This window comes from Malania oleifera, chromosome 4, assembly GCF_029873635.1.
Source record: "Malania oleifera isolate guangnan ecotype guangnan chromosome 4, ASM2987363v1, whole genome shotgun sequence".
NCBI classification, from domain to species: Eukaryota; Viridiplantae; Streptophyta; class Magnoliopsida; order Santalales; family Ximeniaceae; genus Malania; species Malania oleifera.
In genome coordinates this window covers 105,058,689-105,078,334 of record NC_080420.1, presented here as the reverse complement: position 1 = coordinate 105,078,334, position 19,646 = coordinate 105,058,689, and the positions used below count along the sequence as shown (strand labels likewise).

Sequence of the window (19,646 nt, the reverse complement as noted above, 5' to 3'; positions counted from 1 at the left end):
TCCCCTCACTCGGTACAGTTCACAACTATAATCCCTCCTTTTAGGCGGAGATACCTCTCCAAGTGATATACCCTCACTTGGCACGGTTCACAACCCAAACCACAAATACAGATGATTTGAAAAATAAATTTGCATACACTGAATATTCCTTCAAGAGTTGATTTGTACAATGAAAAATATTTCTAAATGCACTTTCAAATGATTTAAAATATGAAGCTTGGTAGAGTATGATATTCCTCTCAAAAATATTTTGCAAGTAAGTGAGAGTATGGAAAATGATTTTCTCAAAATTTGACCTTTGCACTATAAAGAGTAAGAAGTATTTGAATCAATATATATGAGTGGATATATGCTCAAGGCTTTCAAGAAAATGTCAAAAGATTTTCCTAAAAAAAATTTTCAAAGTTAAAGTAGGAGAAAAATGAGTTTAATGCTCAAAATGAGTATAAAATATGAGTAAGAATCAAAGAGTAATCAAATATGCTTGTAATATATTTTTCTAACCTTCTCCAAGTGATTGGGCAAGGTATTTATAGCCAAAACCAAGATATATCTGTTATATGACCGTTGGGGCTTTAAAATATATGTTTATTTTGAAAACTAACTGTTTTCCAGCCATTGCTGTTCAGGTCTCGATGTTAATCGTTCATGAATTGCACCCAATCGTCGACAAGTGACCTTGAGTTGTCGACGAATCATCCCTTTTCGTCGACGAGTCACCTGGGCTGAAAATCACATTTGCCTACTGGAAAAATTCATCGACGAGTCTCTTTCATTCGTCGACGAGTTAGCCCCATTCGTCGATGACTCGACCCCATTCTTCGACGATTAGTCTGGACAGATTCTCATTAAGGCTACTAGATATATTAGTCGACGAATGCACTCGAATAGTCGACTAATCCCTTATTTTTCATACTAATACGCCTTCTAATGACTTAACCCATGCTAGGACAAGTGTATATAAAATATATTGAGTCTAATGGTGATTAAAACATGTCCTAATGATTCTTCGAAAGACCATAAGATATCTTGTATATGAAAGTGCCTTTAAAACTCATTTTGATATCTTATGCACTAGTATGAGTTTAACTTTTTAAGTAAAAACATTTTCCATGAAAAGTTTAAGTTTTTAAGGTCAGTCTAAGGTCAATGGTGAGCTTCACATTAAATCAAATGATATGCATATACAATTGAAACCTATAAACATTACAACTGAAAAACACAAGTCTTCAAACTTTTGCTCTTCTGATTCCCATGGATTGTGCCAAGATATGTGTGCGTTTAAGTGCTTCATGACTTTCGTTTTGCATCGGTCATTTGTGCTCACAGAAACATAAACCTATTCAAATATTTAGTGCACAAATGAGATGTTATAATTTGTCATTATTAAAATGGGATAGGACTCAAAAAGTCAACAACCTTATTTGGATTAAGCAATGAGTCAATTTAACCTTTTTTAAATATAAAAAAATAAAGAAACAAATAGAGAAGCAATTGGACTTAAACTTAAAACTCTGATATTATTTGAGGTTCAAAGTAATTAATACCTTTTTTTTAAGGGTTAAATCCAGCAACACCCTATGAGTTTTGTGAAAATAACACTCCACTCCTTGTATTTTTGAAAACTACAAAAAAATCTCTTGAAATTTAAATTTTGTGACAAGATAAAACTTCTGCTAGTTGACCGTTAGTCACCATTAAATATATATGAAAAAATAAATAAAATGATAAATTTGTCAATTTTTATGCGCTAGTGATTAGATTGCTTAAAAAATGACATTAACTTAATGAATAAAGTTAAAAAAAAAATTGTTCAGTTAAGTAGAATATGTTTTGTAACTTGATCTCATAAATAAATTGGACACCTAAACCACTCGATTAGTTCAGGTCAACCAGTTGACATAAGTATGACAACATAATTAAATTATTATTTTTTAAAATTTAAGAATATATGTAAAATAAATAATTTGATAATTTAGAAAAACACTTATACAATTTAATTGTTCCAAAAATTGTTATATACAATTTACATGAAAATTAAATGATGAAATATAATTTTAAAATTAAAATTTAGTTTTAAAAATCAACTCATATCAACTGATTGATCAAATTGTCACGTGTTTTCTAAGTCTAATTGAATTCGTATTTAATAAAATAGTAGCTTGATTAAAATTTAAAAAGATTGGTGAATTGGTTAGATCAAAAGTTAATCAATTAATAAAAATTTAGGCATTTTTTTTTTATCTATTTAGCACTCATATTTTACATAAAGATCAACAACCATTAAACTTTATAATTTTAATTTATGAGTTTAAATTTTGAAATTTTAGTTTATTTTTTTTTTAGCATTATGGTTAATAGGTTACTTGAATTTTAAAATATTGAATTATGTTTTATTTGTTTTATAATGTGTTTAGTCAAAATTTTTTATGACATTAAATCTAACATCATTATGTAATGCTATAATTACTAGACATTTTTATGATTTATTAGTAATTTTAATTTTTATATATATATTTTTAAAATTTAAAAATAATAATAAAATTATTTTATCATGTTTATGTCTCAATTGATTGATCTAAAGTAATCGGTCGACAAACTGCTCAATTCAAGAATTGGTTAGATTTCTACTTTGTTTATTCAGCTTTCAAGACATTATACTAACTAATTTTTTAATTTAATTTATTTTTAAAAATAATAAAAATAATAATTAAATTATTTTATCATATTTATGTCAATTAATTGATCAAAAGCGATTGAACTAGTAAATTATAATTCATTTGTTTAGTTTTTATGACATTACATTTGTCAATTTTTTTGAATTTAATTTATTTAAGCCAGTATCATTTAAAAAAATTATTTTATTAAGAATAAAAATTTATTTTTTTACATATACTTAATGGTTAATTAACAGTCAACTAAAGGAGGATTTATATTATTAATAAATTCAAAATTAAGGATAAAGTGTCATATTTAAAAAATTCAGAGAATATTGTTGAATTTTATCTATTTTTTAAATATATGCACAAGTAGCTAATATTTTTGCAAACCAACTTAAGTAATTATTAATTAAATCGGACTTCAATCTCATTTGTAACAATGTTCTAAGAATTCGCAAGTGTTGCGCTTGTTGTGCTAGCCGTGAAATATCCATTACAAATAAAACGCCATATTCCCCCCGCCCCCCCTCTCTCTCTGTCTCTCTCTCTCTCTCTCTCTCTCTCAAGTCTCAAGTTCAGTATTCCACTTCCCAAGTTTCTCCCCGTCCTTCCGTTGAACTGTGATCATTCACTCATTCATCGGCCATGTCCACCGAATCTGCCAGTGCAGTTCAAAGAGGCCATGTACTCTCTCTCTCTCTCTCTCTCTCACACACACACACACACACACACACACACACGCACGCACGCTCTCAATCTGATATATATGGTATTGGCAGGTTGATCTACTGAGCTTTGTGTACTGGGCTGGCGTCGAATGCCTCAACCAAAGCACCACTCACTCTCTCTCCAACGCTCTCCAACAGGCAACATTCCTTCACAACCTCATTTTAGGTTTTTCTTTTTTATTTTGTATTTTTTCTTGAAAGGTTGTTAGGGTTTAACGGGTTTTCGTAATTCTTGTATTTTTGGTCGACTATAGACTGAGAGAGAAAACGATGATTTGAATCTTGAAAGCGATGCAGACGAGCAGCTTTTGATATATATACCTTTCACCCAAGTCGTCAAACTCCATTCTATTCTCATCAAAGGCCCTGAAGATGATGGTATCACCCTCATTTTTCGTTTTATTTGTTTATAGTTGTGTGATTTATGTATGTTTTAATTTGTTCTATATCATGCATGTATGTATGAATGCATTCCTGTGTAGCGTAGTTGTATGAATGTATCTACAAACGGTCACAAGCATAAAGAGTATCAAAATTATTTACTGTTAGTTGAGAGATTGTTTATGTTTCAATCAATTTTTATTTGTTTGGAGGAAACTCATGCCGCTGCACTATACATGTCTGATCATAAATGATCAATTAGTCACTTTTCTTGGATAAAAAATCACTTTTTTTTTAATGTCTAATAAACAAAGCAAAGAACAAATTTCTCAATTTTCAATTATGAGAAGTTAAAATGCTTACAAGCCAAATATAGGAACAATTTTATTTTACATGTTAAAAGGAATGTAAGCCCATAATCTCTATATATATTTAATTACGTAATTTATGCTTAATTTTTATGATTTGTTTAAGGGGCTATCAATATCATAACTCTTATAGCCTTCCTTCTAGGATGATCTGATCACGTTTCTTGAAAAAATTCTCACTGTGTGAAATTTAATTTTTATTATTTTCTACAAATGGAATAATAGCTCGCCATTTGCTTTATTGTATAGAAGGATAATTTTGTTTGAATAAATTCATTAATTACTCATATGGCTATGTGTTAAAGGAAGGGGTCTTTTGTTAAATTTAATGGCTATTTGTTAAAGGAAGGGGTCTTTTGTAACAAAAAGAGATAATTGGAGCCGTTTAAGTGTCACTTTTAGAAATTTAGGGGGGCTGTTTCTAACAATAGGTGTACCTTGGGTGGTGTAAATGATTTTCTCCTTTTTGTGATTAATCTATTGTCAGGCACAGTTGACCCTCTGGATATGATTTTCATTTTTCATTTTATTTTTTTGATATGAAAAAAAGGTATATGAAGGACTTCAATGAGAATTCACTACAGTACATAAGCAGTAAAAATAAAATGATTTACAGCCACAATGGAAGGCTCTATAAAATCAAGCAGAGAAACAAAATGGTTACAATAGGAGACATTTAGCCAAAAAAACAAAATAGATTGTCACTTCAGCTTCAGAACTTCCGGAGAGGTTTCAACTCCCATAAAATCTTTTGCACTCCTTTCTCTTGATAAGATCCTGAACTCCTGATCCATGGATAGCATCTCACAATTCATTCCCTACTTTCCTTTGAAACAACCTTCCAGGCATGTAATTTAGCCCCCACCATCTATGCTACCACCCATTTGCTAACAAGGTTGGTATAAACAAGATTCCACATGGCTCTGGCCCAGATACAATGAAGGAGAGGCTTCACCTGGTTTGTTGCTCTAAAAGCACCTATTTACTATACAAATTCCTCTTTCATCAAACTATAAATTATTAAAATTCTTTCCTATGCGGTTTCCCAAGTAAAAGAGCCACTTTGGAAGGAACTTTGATTTTCCACCCCTGCTTTCCTAACAACTTGACTGCCCCAACAAATTTTGTATGAATCCAGCAGATTTCATTTTCCTCTCCTTGCAATATTCTTGCTATTTTTGCAGGTTTTTGAGTTGTTCTCAGGAACCATGGTTAATTTGAGTAAGTGTGGTATAGGGGCTCTTAGTTTGAGTCCAAAGGTGACTTCTAGTTTAGCCATGCTTGTGTGTTATGGGGCTCTTGAGTGGCTTTTGGCTTATTTGGGAGTGCTTTGGATGTTATTGTGCATTGAAATTTTCCTTTGAGGGGGGGGGGGGGGGGGGGTTGCATTAGTTTAATCCAGATTTGTCTTTTGTTGATTCCCCTTTATTTTCTTTCTTTGTTTAAGATTCTGGTTTAGGTTGCTGATAGAATGGAGAGGATTATGGCTTATGAGGGATTTTCTTTGGTCAGGAGTGGGGGAGGTCTAAGTGTGAGCAGCAATAGGGTCTTGGTAACTGGTGCTAGGTTGGGGAGGACCATGAGGGATTTTCTTTGCTTAGGAGTGGGGAGATGGAAAAAGTGAGAGGTGGTCTTGGGTCTTGGTAACTTGGTGCTAGAACATACTGTTGGTGGGTAAATGGTTGTGGCTTAGGCATAAAGCAGTCAAGAGTGAATTTGGCCTGTAAGCATATGGGTGGGATGCTAAGACCAGAGTACGAGTGACTCTTCGCTGATATTTCTCCTTTTCATTTCTTGTATTAAATTTAAAAGTGGGAGATGGTTGTCGTGTTTATTTTATAGAGGATCTTTGGCTGGGGGAGCAGTGATTTTCAGTTGCCTTTCGGTTGTGCTTTTCTCTATATCGTGATGCACCTTTTCTTCTTTTTTGAGCGTTGTTAGTGATCTTGTTTCTTGAGATTTTCATTTCCATAGAGATTGCAATGGTAGGGAAGCTGAGGAGCTATCTTCTTTTCTTATGTTATTGGATTCCTTTTGTTATTCCTTTAGTGGGGATGTTGAGGTTTGGACTTGGATGTTTTCCGATGTTTACTCTTGTATTTCTTTTTTAGTTACCTGATTTAGTACTCACATGTGTTTCCTCTTGCTAATAGTTTATGAAAGCTACACTTCCGTCTAAGTTTTAAGGCTTTTGTGTGGTTGGCCATTCTTAATGTAGTTAACACTAATAATCACAGTTCAGAAAGCCATTTAAGGCTTTGTCTCCTGATGCACGTGTCTTATGTTAATGCTAGTAATCAGGTGCATTCCCATATATTCCTTAATTGCTTTATGGCTTGGACTTTGTTGAACAAACTTTGTGTTCTGTTTAAAGAGTGTTGGGTGTGTCCTACCTCTTTGGAGGATTTCTTATTGATTGCCTTTAGAGGGTCTGGGAGGCAGAAGGATGTGAGGGCATTTTGATGGTGTGCAGTTTTGATGATATTGTGTTTCGTGGGGGCTTTGGTTGGAGAAAAATGCTTGTGTTTTCCGAGATAAGATTTGCCTATTCATTTGATTTGGGATCAGATTTGTCTTTTTTGTTTCACTGAGTTAATCGTTAGGTTGCTTTGAAAATGTGAGTTTTTCTGATATGAAGTGTGACTGGCTGGCTTTCTTTGCTTGATGCTGTTGTTTTTCTTCTTCTTTGTTTTGCAGCGTGTATTTTATCTTTTTGGTTTTTTGTTTTGATTAGGAGGATCAGTTATCCTGCTTGTACATTCTTTCTTCTCTTTATAAAATTTCTCTCTATCAAAAAGAAATTCCAGTTTTATACTGCATCTTCAACAGGTTGACATGTTCCTCCATCTCTCCCTCCCTAAAGTTCATTCTGAAGTTTAAATCTGATCCCACCTGATCTCCTTCCCTCGATAGAAATTGAAGACCGAGGCATCTTTGTTGAAATCCAACTGGAGTGGCCTTGAGAACTGGTTTCTAATTGGAGTATCCACATAATAAACATCATGCCATAAATTAACAAGCAAGCGTAAGGCTGCACTTGAAAGAAATCATCTGATCCTTTACTTAAAATTCCATAAACCAATGGTATGAAATCTTCTAACAATCTTCACTTCCTCTCATTATGACCTTCCCTGTATGTTGCACTATCTTTTGTCCAGAAACTAGTTTTTTCTTGAGTACATCTCCATAATCATTTCAAGGCGAGCTCTATTCATTACCTCTAAATCCAGGATCGAAACTTCCCAACTAATAAGGTAAACATACCCCATCTCGCCTAGAGATATTTGAAGATATCTGTGTTGCTGCTCATAGGAATCTTCTTTGGATGGAGGGATGAATAGGGTTTTCTTTCATTGGGGTTAACAATGCAGTGTCATTATTTTTAAAAAATGTGTTACGTATAAATTTATGTCATACCATAAATTAAAATTTATCAATCCTACATTATTGGTCGACAAGTAATACACATTTCACATAGACAAAAAAAAAAAAAAAAAAAAAAATTTCTCTATCTCAGGAAAAAAAGGGAAACTTTCACCGTCTATTTTGGATCTCTCCTTTCTCTTGTCATCTATTTTTGTTAGACCCCTGTGTTTTGATTAGAGAGAAGAAATAAAACATGGAATTGTGAGGGACAATAAAAATTTTGGATTTGACAGTCAATTATATGAAAAATTTGATCATGATAAAGAATTTGTGAGAGATGCTAAGTACTTAAGTTTCTACGATACTGAAACAGCACAATAATTTTTAAATGTTAATCTGTCCCCCTCGTAATTTCTAAAACAAGTTGATGATTTAGTGGAGACAAATTTAATGGTAAGGGCAGTGTAGTTTCATTCGAATAAGTTCATCACCATTTGTAAATGGGTGGGGCAGGTGCTCCAATTGTCCCCACTGTACATCCACCTGTCTAGATGCTTTTTAATCCTTCTAGTAGCAGAAAGCGGGATAGGGAAGAAGTAAAGAGGAAGATTGGATGATGCACTTTCAAACAAAGTCAACCTAGACCCCTTTGAGAGAGTTTTCGACCTGCCAACTTTTTCTCAATTCTATGATGGGCTCCCAAACACTTCTATCCTTGATTTGGCACCCAAAGGCAGCCCAAGATGAGTATTGGACAATATCCAGGCCTGCAACCCAAAAGTCAAGCCAGTCTATGACCATTCTGACTACCCCACCCCCACCTCCACCCCTACCCCGGACCGGGATAATATCTCTCTACCCTAGGTCTAATTTTAACTCTAAAATATCATCAAAAGCTGACAATGTGTCTGATGTTTAGGATTTGATCCTACACAGCATTATAGAAGATCATAGTGTCATCTGCAATTAGCAGATGAAATGCTTTCAGTTCTCTGCTTTGAATTACTGATTTTCCTCCTTCAGCCTGATTTTTCTGTTTAGTGCACTTCACCAACACTGAGAAGTGCACTGAGGAGATACGCCTCCAAATCCAAGATCTCCATTTCATGGCAAGCCCCATCCTATTCAGAATGTGCATATATTTCGATCAAATACTTTCTCAATATTGAGCTCACAGCTAATATATGAAATCCTATCTTTAATTCTAGCATCTACTTCCTCATTACCAAGAAGAGTTGCATCCATCATTTTGCTCCCCCTAAATGAAGGCAATTTTGATTCTCATCCACAGCTCTTCCTATTGCTTGTCAAGACGTTGGCCAGGATCTAGTAGACATTTTCACAAGGCTAATTGATTGATATCCGTAATGTCCACACCGCTCTTCTTTGGAATCAAAGCAATAAATGTTTAATTAAGGCTCAGAACAAGGTCAACTGTAAATTAAAACTTTTGCAGCGTGAGGACTCTCTCTTCAAGAAAACTTTTGAGATTAAAGATCATATCCTGCAAGCTGTTAGTTCCAGCAGGGAAGCTGAAGAGTTACTTTGAAGCTGTTTGGTTGGTGATCAGATCTGCTGTGCATTGGCTTACCAGTTCTATAGAATTAAAAGTCATAAAGTGGCCTGGCACCCTGTGATCTGGAAAAGTGGTAATACCCCGAAATATGCCTTTGTTCTGTGGCTGCGTGCTAGAAATAAAATTCTTACAGCAGATAAGCTGCTTGTTGAAGATGCAGACAAGCTTTGTTGCCTGTGTTCTGCTGAATCTGAATCCATGAGCCACCTGTTCTTCAATTGTGGTGTCTCATTGACAGTTTGGAATCATCTTAAAGCCTGGCTAGGCCTCACTAGAAGAATGTCTACGATTAATGCTGCCCTTAAATGGCTTCACAAAGAAGTAAAGGGTACTGGTATACAAGCCATTGCGAAAAGAGTCTGTTTTACCTCAATGGTCTAATTTATTTGGCATTTCAGAAACAAAAGGAGGTTTGAAGGAAGTGTTACCTCCTTGGCCACAATGATTAGAGTAATTCAAAGCCACACCTACAGAATTTTATTTGACAAATTTCCTCGGTTCATAAACTCCTGGGTGGAAATTACTTAGTTGTACTTCCTTTTTTGTGCTTTGAATGTTTTGCTCTTGTGGCCCTGGGAATGCCCAGGTTTGATTGTTTTGTGGCTTTTTTGAGTTGCTTTCTGTTTCTCTTGGCCGGTTGGCCCTGGGTATGCCCAGTTTTTGTCTTTGATTGATTGGTGTTTGCTTGGGGCTTTTGCTTCCTTTCTCAGGGTATGCCCACATATTGTGCATATCCTTTTAGATCTGTACAATTTACTTTAACTGATAAAAAAAAATAAAACTTTTGCAGCATTTCCATTACATTCCCCTTATGGTTGCCCAGTTCTGTTGAACAAAAGTCAAGACCCATTGGGCACTGGGCTAGAGCTGCCAGATCTTTAGCCAACCAGATTCTTCTTGTTAGAAGAAAATATGTTATTTTAGTAATCAGGTTGTTTGAGTGGGGATATTTGTTTCATTTAATCTCCTATATATATATATATATGTATTTATATATATATATATATTCTTATTAACATATAAGAGGGCAGACCTGGAGTGTACGTAAGGCTCTAGGAAACTGTCACCTTCTTTTTTTTCTCCTTGCTTTCTTCTTTTTTTCTTCTCCTTTTCTTTTCTTATCTTCTCTTCTCCTCTTCTCCATCTCTAACTTTACAACATGGTATCGGAGCATTAATCTCCTCTAAATCTGATTTATTTGAGCTGTTTTTTAGACACCCCCCCCCCCCAAAAGAAATCTTCCCCTAATTAGTTGTCAAATCTGATTTTCTGGTTGGTTTGAGAGTCTTTAGGGTCTCTTTTGATCTTGGTTTGGCTACGCAGCATCGTTGGTAAGATGATGTGTGTTTCTGGTGATTTGCTCAGTTATACTCTGTTTTGAGATATTACTGGTGCTGTTCCGCTGTGCACTAGCTTGTTTTGGCATTATGAAGATGTTTTAATGCAGTGTTTGTGCTTGCTTGCTGCAAGCTTGTATCAGTTGCTGGTTGTTTTCCAATTGGTGTTACATGATTCTATTTTCTGTTCTTGCCTGCACTCGCTTCTAGTTGCTGCCAACAATAATGCCTGTAGCTTCTGGGCAGCCATATTATTTATTAAGTGCCTGCAGTGCTGCTTGTGAATCTTATGATCTGCCTAATTCGTTGTAAGATTGTAACTTTATTTTTGTGGATAGAGCTGTCTCTTGAAGTTTTGGATCATTGAAGTTCTGAAGTGTTGCTCTGTGCCTGTCTGTGCTGCCTGATTCTGCATAGTTGCTTTGTTATTCATTCTCGATAAGGGTGTGAAATAATTGTAGTGTTTAAGGGTGGTTTTGAGAGCACTTCATACTGTTAACATACAGATCACAATCATCAAATTTGTGGGATCCTCCAACTACTACCTATTGTGATCTCAGGCAATGTGTGTGTATATTAATGCAAAGGGGAAGTCGAAGCATTTATTGCTTTCTACCCTGATTCAGACCCCAAGGATTATGAAGATTGGATGAAATGGAACGATATATTGCTTGTGTGGCACAGAACCACAAATTGCTGGGAACGTGATGTTTCATAGATCAACCAAGGTTGCATGGGATAATCTTCTGCATAGTCAAGTTATTCCTCATAGGATTTTAACTTTAGTTTTGTGGTCAGAGCTGCCTCTTGAAGTTCTGGATCTTTGAAGTTCTCAAGTATTTGTTGCATTCACCCATCTCTGGACTCCAAGAATTATGAAGATTGGATGAAAGGGAATGATATATTGATATATTGCTTGTGTGGTTGTGGAATAGCGCAGAGCCACGAATTGCTATGAGTGTGATGTTTCGTAAAATAACCAAGGTTGTGTGGGATAATATTCTGCATGGCCGAGTTATTCCCTGTTGGATTGTAATTTCAGTTTTGTGGTCAGAGCTGCCTCTTGAAGTTCTAGATCTTTGAAGTTCCCAAGTGTTGCTCACGTGCTTGTTTAGCTGCCTGATTTTAATAGTTGCTGTGATATTCATTCCCAATACTATTGTGCGCTGATTTTGTAGTGTGTAGGGGGTGGTTTTGATGGCTACAGAGAGGGCTTCAGCATCCCTGTAAGTCACAACCATCATTTTGATTGGATCCTCCAACTACCTATTGTGGTTTCAAGTAGTGCATGTGTATATTAACGCAAAAGGAAAGTCCAAGGGCAGACTTTGAGCTTGCTTGCCAAGACTTGATTAAGAGGCACTTTGAAGGATATTTGGGAGGAACTCAAGATCTAGCTCCGATGTTGAGATGGTTAAGAGGCAAAGGGCAAAGTTTTTGGCTGCCAAGTTTTTATGTGGGTTGAGTTCTAAGCTTCAACCCATCTGCAATTAGATTCTTCCTATGAATCCATACCATCCATGACACAGCATATGCTAGAATATAATGGATCATCCAAGATGGCTCTCAGTATTCTTCTCAAACTTCTTCCTATGATAGTTCTACCGTGGTCAGCTATATCTCCAATTGTGGTAAGGGAAGTGTAATGGTGGCAGTTCTCGCATTTGCACTGATTATGACAAGGAAAACCATACCGTTTATTGCTGTTGGGATCTCTATAGGAAACCAACTTGGGCCAATAAGCCTCTTGCCGAGGGTGATTCTACTGTAGAGCTGAGTACATCATCTACCATGTCCTAGGAGGAGTTTTAACAGTCTTGTCTGCATGGTTCAACTACTTCAAGCTTAGTCTTCTATATCTAATGCTAATGTGGTCCATTTAGGTAGAGTTGGGCCTCTTACCTCTTCATCCTCGTCATTTTGCCTTATTGTTTCTAGTGCATCCTTTCATATGATGAGTAGTCCTAGTTTATTTAAATTCTTAAAACCTATACTTTACACTCTTAAGGATACTCTTGCTCATGGTTCAGTTACATCGATTTTTGGTTGTGGCAATATTCTTTTATTTCCTTCTATGCTTCTTTCCTTTGTGTTATATGTGCCTAAATTTCCTTTGAACCTGTTATGAGCCAGCCAATTAACTAAATCTCATAACTATTTGGTGGCCTTCTTTCCTTCTTATTGTGTTATTCAAGATCTCTAGACCAAGAAAAGGATCAATGGAGGGCTTGAGAAGGTCAACTTGTACCATTTGTGGTGGCAGTAGAACCAGTTCTTGTCGTAGTGCTTCCTTAATTTCTACTTGAGTTTCTCATGATTAGCGGCATGCTAATAAGACCATAGGTTTTTAGCTAGGGAAATTGGGGAAATTGAAAGGATGGAAAATAGAAAGAGAAAATAGGGTTGATCAATTCGAGAGGATCTGCCCCCCAAATTAGCCAAAGGCTCTTAATTGTGTTATTGCTTGAATGAAAAGTCCTATAGGGTTATATATATAGTGTAGGAAACCTACTTATATTAGGAATGTAAAAATCCCAATCCAAGTCCTTTAATAAACTCAATCCTAATTGATTTGGGAATCATTACATTAAATAAAAATCTCAATTGATTGGGGAATCCCAGCACATTAAATAGAAATTCTAATTGATTTGGGAATCATAACATTAAATAGAAATCCTAATTGATTTGGGATCCTAACACATTAATTAGAAATCCTAATTGATATGGGAATCCTAACATTACCGCCTCCTTCAAGTCAACCTTGTCCTCAAGGTTGAGCTATAATAAACTTCGGGAATCTCTCCTCCAAGGATTGATGAGTTTCCCAAGTTGCATCTTCAATTGGTAAATGGACTAGTGAACTAAAACTTTTGTGATTTTTCAACTTCTATGTTTGACCACTTGGTGATCTAGGATTGCTTGTGTCTGCACTTGAACCTGTCTAGTAGGTGCAATATCGGACAAATGGTGTCGCACAGTAACTCACTGTCTAACTTCTTCTTGAGGCAAGGGACATGAAAAAACTAGATGTACCTTAGAAACTGTTGGTAAGCTAAGATGATAAGCAATACGGCCTATATGTTTCAGGATCTTATTTTAGGCCCATAGAACCAAGGAGACAACTTTATTAAACAATGAACAATCTCATATATATCCCTTTCACTACGATGCTTGTCAACTTGCTGTTTCATATGAGCTGGAGCTGCAACTAGATTTTCCCTAAGGAGTTGAAGTACTTCGTCTCAATTATGCAACTCCTTGTCAACTTGATCAATTTTGGAGGATCCAACTGAATATCTAGCAAGGACTGGAGAGGCTTGGCCATAAACAATGTCGAATGGAGTCAACTTGATGATAGAATGATAAGTGGTATTGTACCACGATTCAGCCCATGGAAGCCATGGTGCTCAATCCTTTGATTTATTGCTGTTAGAGCAACAAAGATAAGTCTCCGAGTACTTGTTAATAACTTTAGTTCTCCCATCTGATGTGGATGATATGCAGTGCTCATATTTTATTGTGTTTCTTGCAAATAGAAAGCTCCTTCCAGAAGTTGGTAAAGACTTTGTCACAATCACTAACAATTGACTAGGGATTTCCATGCAACTTGACAATATTCTCAACAAAAGTACAAGCAGCACTTATAGCAACAAAAGGGTGAGTTATAGCACAAAAATGAGCATATTATGTGAGATGATCTACAACAACAAAAATATTAGATTTACCATGAGAAATTTTAGTCCCTTAATGAAATCCATGGAGATATCACTATATCAGTCCCAACTTCTTCTGGAAAAGGAAGAGGCTGTAGAAGGACCGGACTTGCCACTTTTTCACCCTTTTGTCATTGAAAAACATGACATTCTGTCAGACTTTTTGATTTCACCCTTCTTTCCCATCTAGTAAAACTCCTGAGAAATGCGCTTGTAGGTTCTAAGAAATCTAGAGTGTGTGATCGGTGATGCTTGTAATTCCCAAAAGTAAGGAGGGATTGAAATTTGCTCTTTTTGTAGCCTTTGGATAATATCTCTAGCAGTTGAATTTTACCACCATTTTTTCTTGATTTGGTCAAGAGTAGTACATTTAGGTATAGAAATAGCTACAAGTTCAACTTGCGTAGGAAGTTGTGAGAGTGCATTTGCCACCTCATTTTGGCCCCTTTTTTGTAAATAATCTCATAGTCATAGCCCAACAACTTGGTGGCCCATTTTTGTTGTTCCTTGGAAGAGATTACAACAACAACAATAACAAAGCCAAGCCTTAGTCCCACTAAGTGGGGTCGGTTATATGAATCCTTTTCTGCCAATTTTTGCGATCATGGACCATTTCTTTTGATAGATTCAAGGATATTAAATCCTTACTCACTATCTTCTCTCAAGTTATTTTAGGTCTACCCATACCCCTTCTACTACTCTCCACAGTAACTAAGTCACTCTTCCTCACAGGTGCACTATGTGGCCTACGTTGCAAGTGTCCATACAATTTGAGTCGTCCCTCCCTTATCTTATCTTCTATAGGAGCTACACCTAACTTACCACGAATATGTTCATTCCTTAATTTATCTTTCAATGTTATACCACTCATCCATCTAAGCATTTTTATCTCGGAAACCTTTACTTTTTGGATATTATGTTTCTTCGTCGCCCAACATTCCGATCCATATAGCATAGGTGGTCTTATAGCCATCCTATAAAAATTCCCTTTCAATTTTAAGAGTATTCTATGATCACAGAGCACACTTTAAACACTTTTCCATTTTACCCAACCTGCTTTAACTCTATGCATTACATCATCTTCAATTTCTCCTTTAGCTTGCATAATAGATCCAAGGTATTGAAATCTACTAGTGCTATTTATTTCTTCATCATCAAGTTTAACCTTGTCTCCAATATTCCTCCTATCATTACTAAAATTACATTTCATATATTTTGTCTTATTTCTACTTATCCTAAAGCCTCTAGATTCCAACGCTTCTCTCCATAATTCTAACTCTTCTTCTACTCCGTCCCTAGTTTCGTCAATTAATACAATATCATCTGCAAACAACATACACCATGGAACCTCCTTTTGAATACTCTTAGTCAATTGGTCCATCACTAAAGCAAAAAGATAAGGACTCAAAGCAGATCCTTGATGTACACCTATAGTGATTGAAAATTCTCTAGTTTCTCCATCTATAGTCCTTACATTAGTCATTACTCCATTGTACATATCTTTAATGACATCGGTATACCTACTACATGGACCCTTTTTTTCTAAAACCCACCATAGAATTTCCCTAGGTATCCTATCATATGCTTTCTCAAGGTCAATAAATATCATATGCAAGTTTCTCTTCTTTTCCCTAAACTTTTTCATTAGTCTTCTTAAAAGATAAATAGCTTCTGTGGTAGATCTCCCAAGCATAAAACCAAATTGATTTTCTGAGATCTTCGTTTCTAACCTTAATCTTTATTCAACTATCCTTTCCCATAGTTTCATCGTATGACTCATAAGTTTAATTCCACGATAGTTATTACAATTTTGAATATCTCCTTTATTTTTGTATATAGGTATAAAGTGCTTTTCCTCAATTCATTTGACATTTTCTTAGTTTTTACAATTGTATTAAATAAATTAGTTAACCAAATAATTCCGTTATCACCAAAGCATTTCCAAACTTTAATTGGGATATTATCTAGTCCCATAGCTTTCCCATTTTTCATTTTTTTAGTGCAAACTTAATTTCGTTATCTCTAATTTTACGAATAAATCTTATATTTTTAGTCTTTTCCTCATTTGACAATTCTAAGTTTAAGCCTTCTATTTGGTTTTCATTAAACAATTTACTAAAGTAATTTCGCCATCTTTCTTTAATGTCTTCGTTCTTAACCAAGACAATATCATTCTCACTTTTTATACATTTTACATTTCCAAAGTCCTTGCTCTTCCTTCTCTAGCTTTAGCAAGTTTAAATATATCTCTTCCCCCTTCTTTTGTTCCTAATCTATCATACAAACTATTAAATGATCTATATTTAGTTTCACTAACGGCTTTTTTTTGCATCTTTTTTTGCCTCCTTATATTTTTCAAAGTTATCTTTGTTTCTATATTTTTGCCACGTTTTATACCAAATTTTTTTTTGTCTTTATGATTTTTTGTACATCTTTATCCCACCGCCAACTCGCTTTGCTATTCGAGAATCTTCCCCTTGATTCACCTAAAATCTCTTTTGCTATCTTTTTAATAGAGCTAGCTAATCTATTCCAAAGAGTATTTGTATCTATCCCGTCCTCTATGGTCCAATCACCATCTTTGATCATTTTATCTTTAAATTTTATTATATTTTCTCCTTTTAGGTTCCACCATCTAGTTCTCTTACACTAGTTTATTTTATCATTTTTCTTCTATTTTTTAATACATATATCTAATACTAAGACTCTATGTTGTGTGGTTAGGCTTTCACCTGGAATAACTTTACAATCCTTGCATGGTAAATAATCTACCCTCCTAGTTAAAAAAAAAATCTATTTGACTTCTATTTTGTCCACTTTTAAAGGTTATTAAGTGTTCTTCTCTCTTCTTAAAGCAAGTATTTATTATACTAAAATCATATCACATAGCAAAGTCTAAGATCATCTCCCTAGACTCATTTTTGTCTCCATATCTATATCCTCTATGTATTCTATCATAATTTTTATTATCTCTTCCAACGTGTCCGTTCAGATCTCCTCCTATAAATATTTTCTCAGTCCCTGGTTTGCCTTGTATAATACTATCCATATCTTCCCAAAATTGTCTTTTAAGATTTTCTGCTAAGCTGACTTGAGGAGCAGAAGCACTAATGATATTTAGTATCTCTTGTCCTAATACCATCTTAATTTTTATAATTCTTTCCCCTACTCTAGTTACATCCACAACGCTATCTTTTAAATTTTTGTCTATAATAATGCCTACTCCATTCTTATGTTTTTCTTTTCCAGTGTATCAAAGTTTAAATCCTGATTTATGAATTTCTCTAGCTTTCTCCCCCACCCACTTAGTTTCTTGAAGGCAAATTATATTAATTCTTCTTCTGATCATTGTATCCACAATTTCCATGCTTTTACCCGTAAGTGTTCCTATATTCCAAGTTGCTAATCTAATCCTAGGTTCCTGAACTAATAGCTTTACCTGCCAACGTCCAGAATGATGCAGGAACCCTCGCATATTTGACATCGTACCCGAGCGTCGACACGGCGCGTCGCTTCGGGGCGACGACCTAGCCCACCCTCGTCCACTTTTCGCTACACCCGGGTGGTTCAAGTGCAACGCGTCGCTCGTAGCGGACGCCCCAACAAATATTCGGCAAGGATTCATATCATAGTGATCTAACAAATTTTACACTGGCTGTCAGCTACCTAACGCAACCCTCCTCCTTTACCCGTGCCTTGAAGAGGTTCATTGCTCCAAAAAATACATCAAGCTCTTGTGATTAGTTTGGATTTGGAAATGTTGGCCAATTAAATATGGTCTCCATTTTGTAACTGCATATACAATGGCTAGCATCCCTTTGTCATAAATAGACTTGTTGATGTTGGATGGAGAAGGAGCCTTACTGGTAAAAGCAGTGGAGCGTCCGTCTCCAATGCCAACTCTTGATGCATCAGACTCAACGATGAAAACCGTGTTGAAATTTGGAAGGCAAGAACTGGTGTGGTGGACATTAAGTGCTTTGTAAGCTTGGCATTTGCTTGTTCAACTTCCTCAATTTATTTGAATGCATGATTTTTCAATAGAATGGTAAGTAGACTACTAATTTTTCCATAATCCTTGACAAACTTGTGCTAGTAACCAAAAATACTCTTAGCATCTTGATTGTTTGTGGAATAGGCTAGTTTGTCGTTGCTTATATTTTTAGAAGGATAAGCTGAAATACTGTCTTGGGAAACAATATGCCCAAGGTATTCCACATGCGGTTGAGCAAAGTTGCATTTAGATTTGATGCTCACAAAGAGTGGTGAGTGCGATTTGCAAATGACATAAATGATCTTCTAGAGATGAGCTATATATTAGGATATCATAAAAAAAAGTGAGAACAAACTTACATAGGTAAGATCGGAAAATGTCCTTCATGAGACTTTGGAAGGTGAAAGGCGCATTGATTTACTCAAAAGGCAAGAACTCGTAATGGCCATCTTGAGTTCTAAACACCGTCTTCTGAACATCATCCTCATGTATCCGAATCTGGTGTTAGCTTGATCTCTAGTTGAGTTTGGGGAATTGCCGGGCTCCTGCCAACTTATCTAGCAACTCATCCACAACAGGGATACAATATTTATCCTTCACAATGCTCTTGTTCAGTGCTTCATAATCAACACACATCTGCCAAGAGCCATCCTTCTTCTTCTTCTTCTTCTCCAATAAGATAGGAGAAGAATATGGACCGACGGTTGAATTATGCCAGAATCTTAAACATTTCTTTCACTATCATTTCTATTTCTGCTTTGCGAAAATAAGGATAGCGATAAGGATGGACATTAGTAGGGACGCAACCTAGCAATAGAGGAATGCAGTGATCATTTGTTTGCTGAGATGTGGCTATCCCTATGGCTCCACCAACAAGTTAAAAAATTCTAAATAAGTGATTCTAGTCCTTTATCTTGGCCATATTGATGTTGTAACTCATCTAGTGCTTGAAGTTGTACTAGGCAGCCATGTCACTCCTTTGTAGTAAGCTTCTCCATACAATGGCTTGAAATTGTAGTACATTACCACAACATTTGCTTTTAAAGGGGTGTTTGGTTCGCAACATTTTAAACATTCGTAGGAATGTGATACCCATGACATCTCATTCCCACGTCTGTTTGGGCATGGTATCCTACATGGTGGGCATCTTCACATTACTGTGAATGAAAGATTCCCACAAAACATGAAACATAGAATGGGAATCCTACTTTTTTTTGATCCAATTGCCTTGTTTTTTTGGTGAGTTGGACAATAATGCCCCTAGAATCTAGTTTTAATACACTCTATTTTATATTTAAATAGCAAATTATTAATATAATAAAAGTAATATTACTGTGTTATACTAATATAATTTAATTATTAATATTTACTTATTGTATTACCTCAATTATTTTGGTTAATTGGATTATTTAAGTGTTGTTTTTTTATTTATTTTAATTTATGAATGTTGAGAATTTTTAAACTAGTTTAATTAAGTATATATTCTTAGTATTTTTTTGGTTGAAAATATACTTATTATTCAT

At 35.3% G+C, this 19,646-nt stretch overlaps 1 protein-coding gene across 2 annotated transcripts in view; it reads left to right on the top strand.

The window, feature by feature from the left end:
* The first annotated feature begins 3,101 nt into the window (after positions 1 to 3,101).
* The window catches only part of LOC131152660 (PITH domain-containing protein At3g04780), a 33,781-nt gene continuing 17,236 nt past the window's right edge, over positions 3,102 to 19,646 (top strand). For both annotated transcript variants that reach the window (XM_058104446.1, XM_058104444.1), the window contains exons 1-3: positions 3,102 to 3,344; positions 3,440 to 3,526; positions 3,643 to 3,766. In XM_058104446.1, coding sequence (XP_057960429.1) covers positions 3,306 to 3,344; positions 3,440 to 3,526; positions 3,643 to 3,766 — 250 coding nt within the window. In that variant the 5' untranslated portion in view covers positions 3,102 to 3,305. The remainder of the gene's footprint in view (positions 3,345 to 3,439; positions 3,527 to 3,642; positions 3,767 to 19,646) is intronic.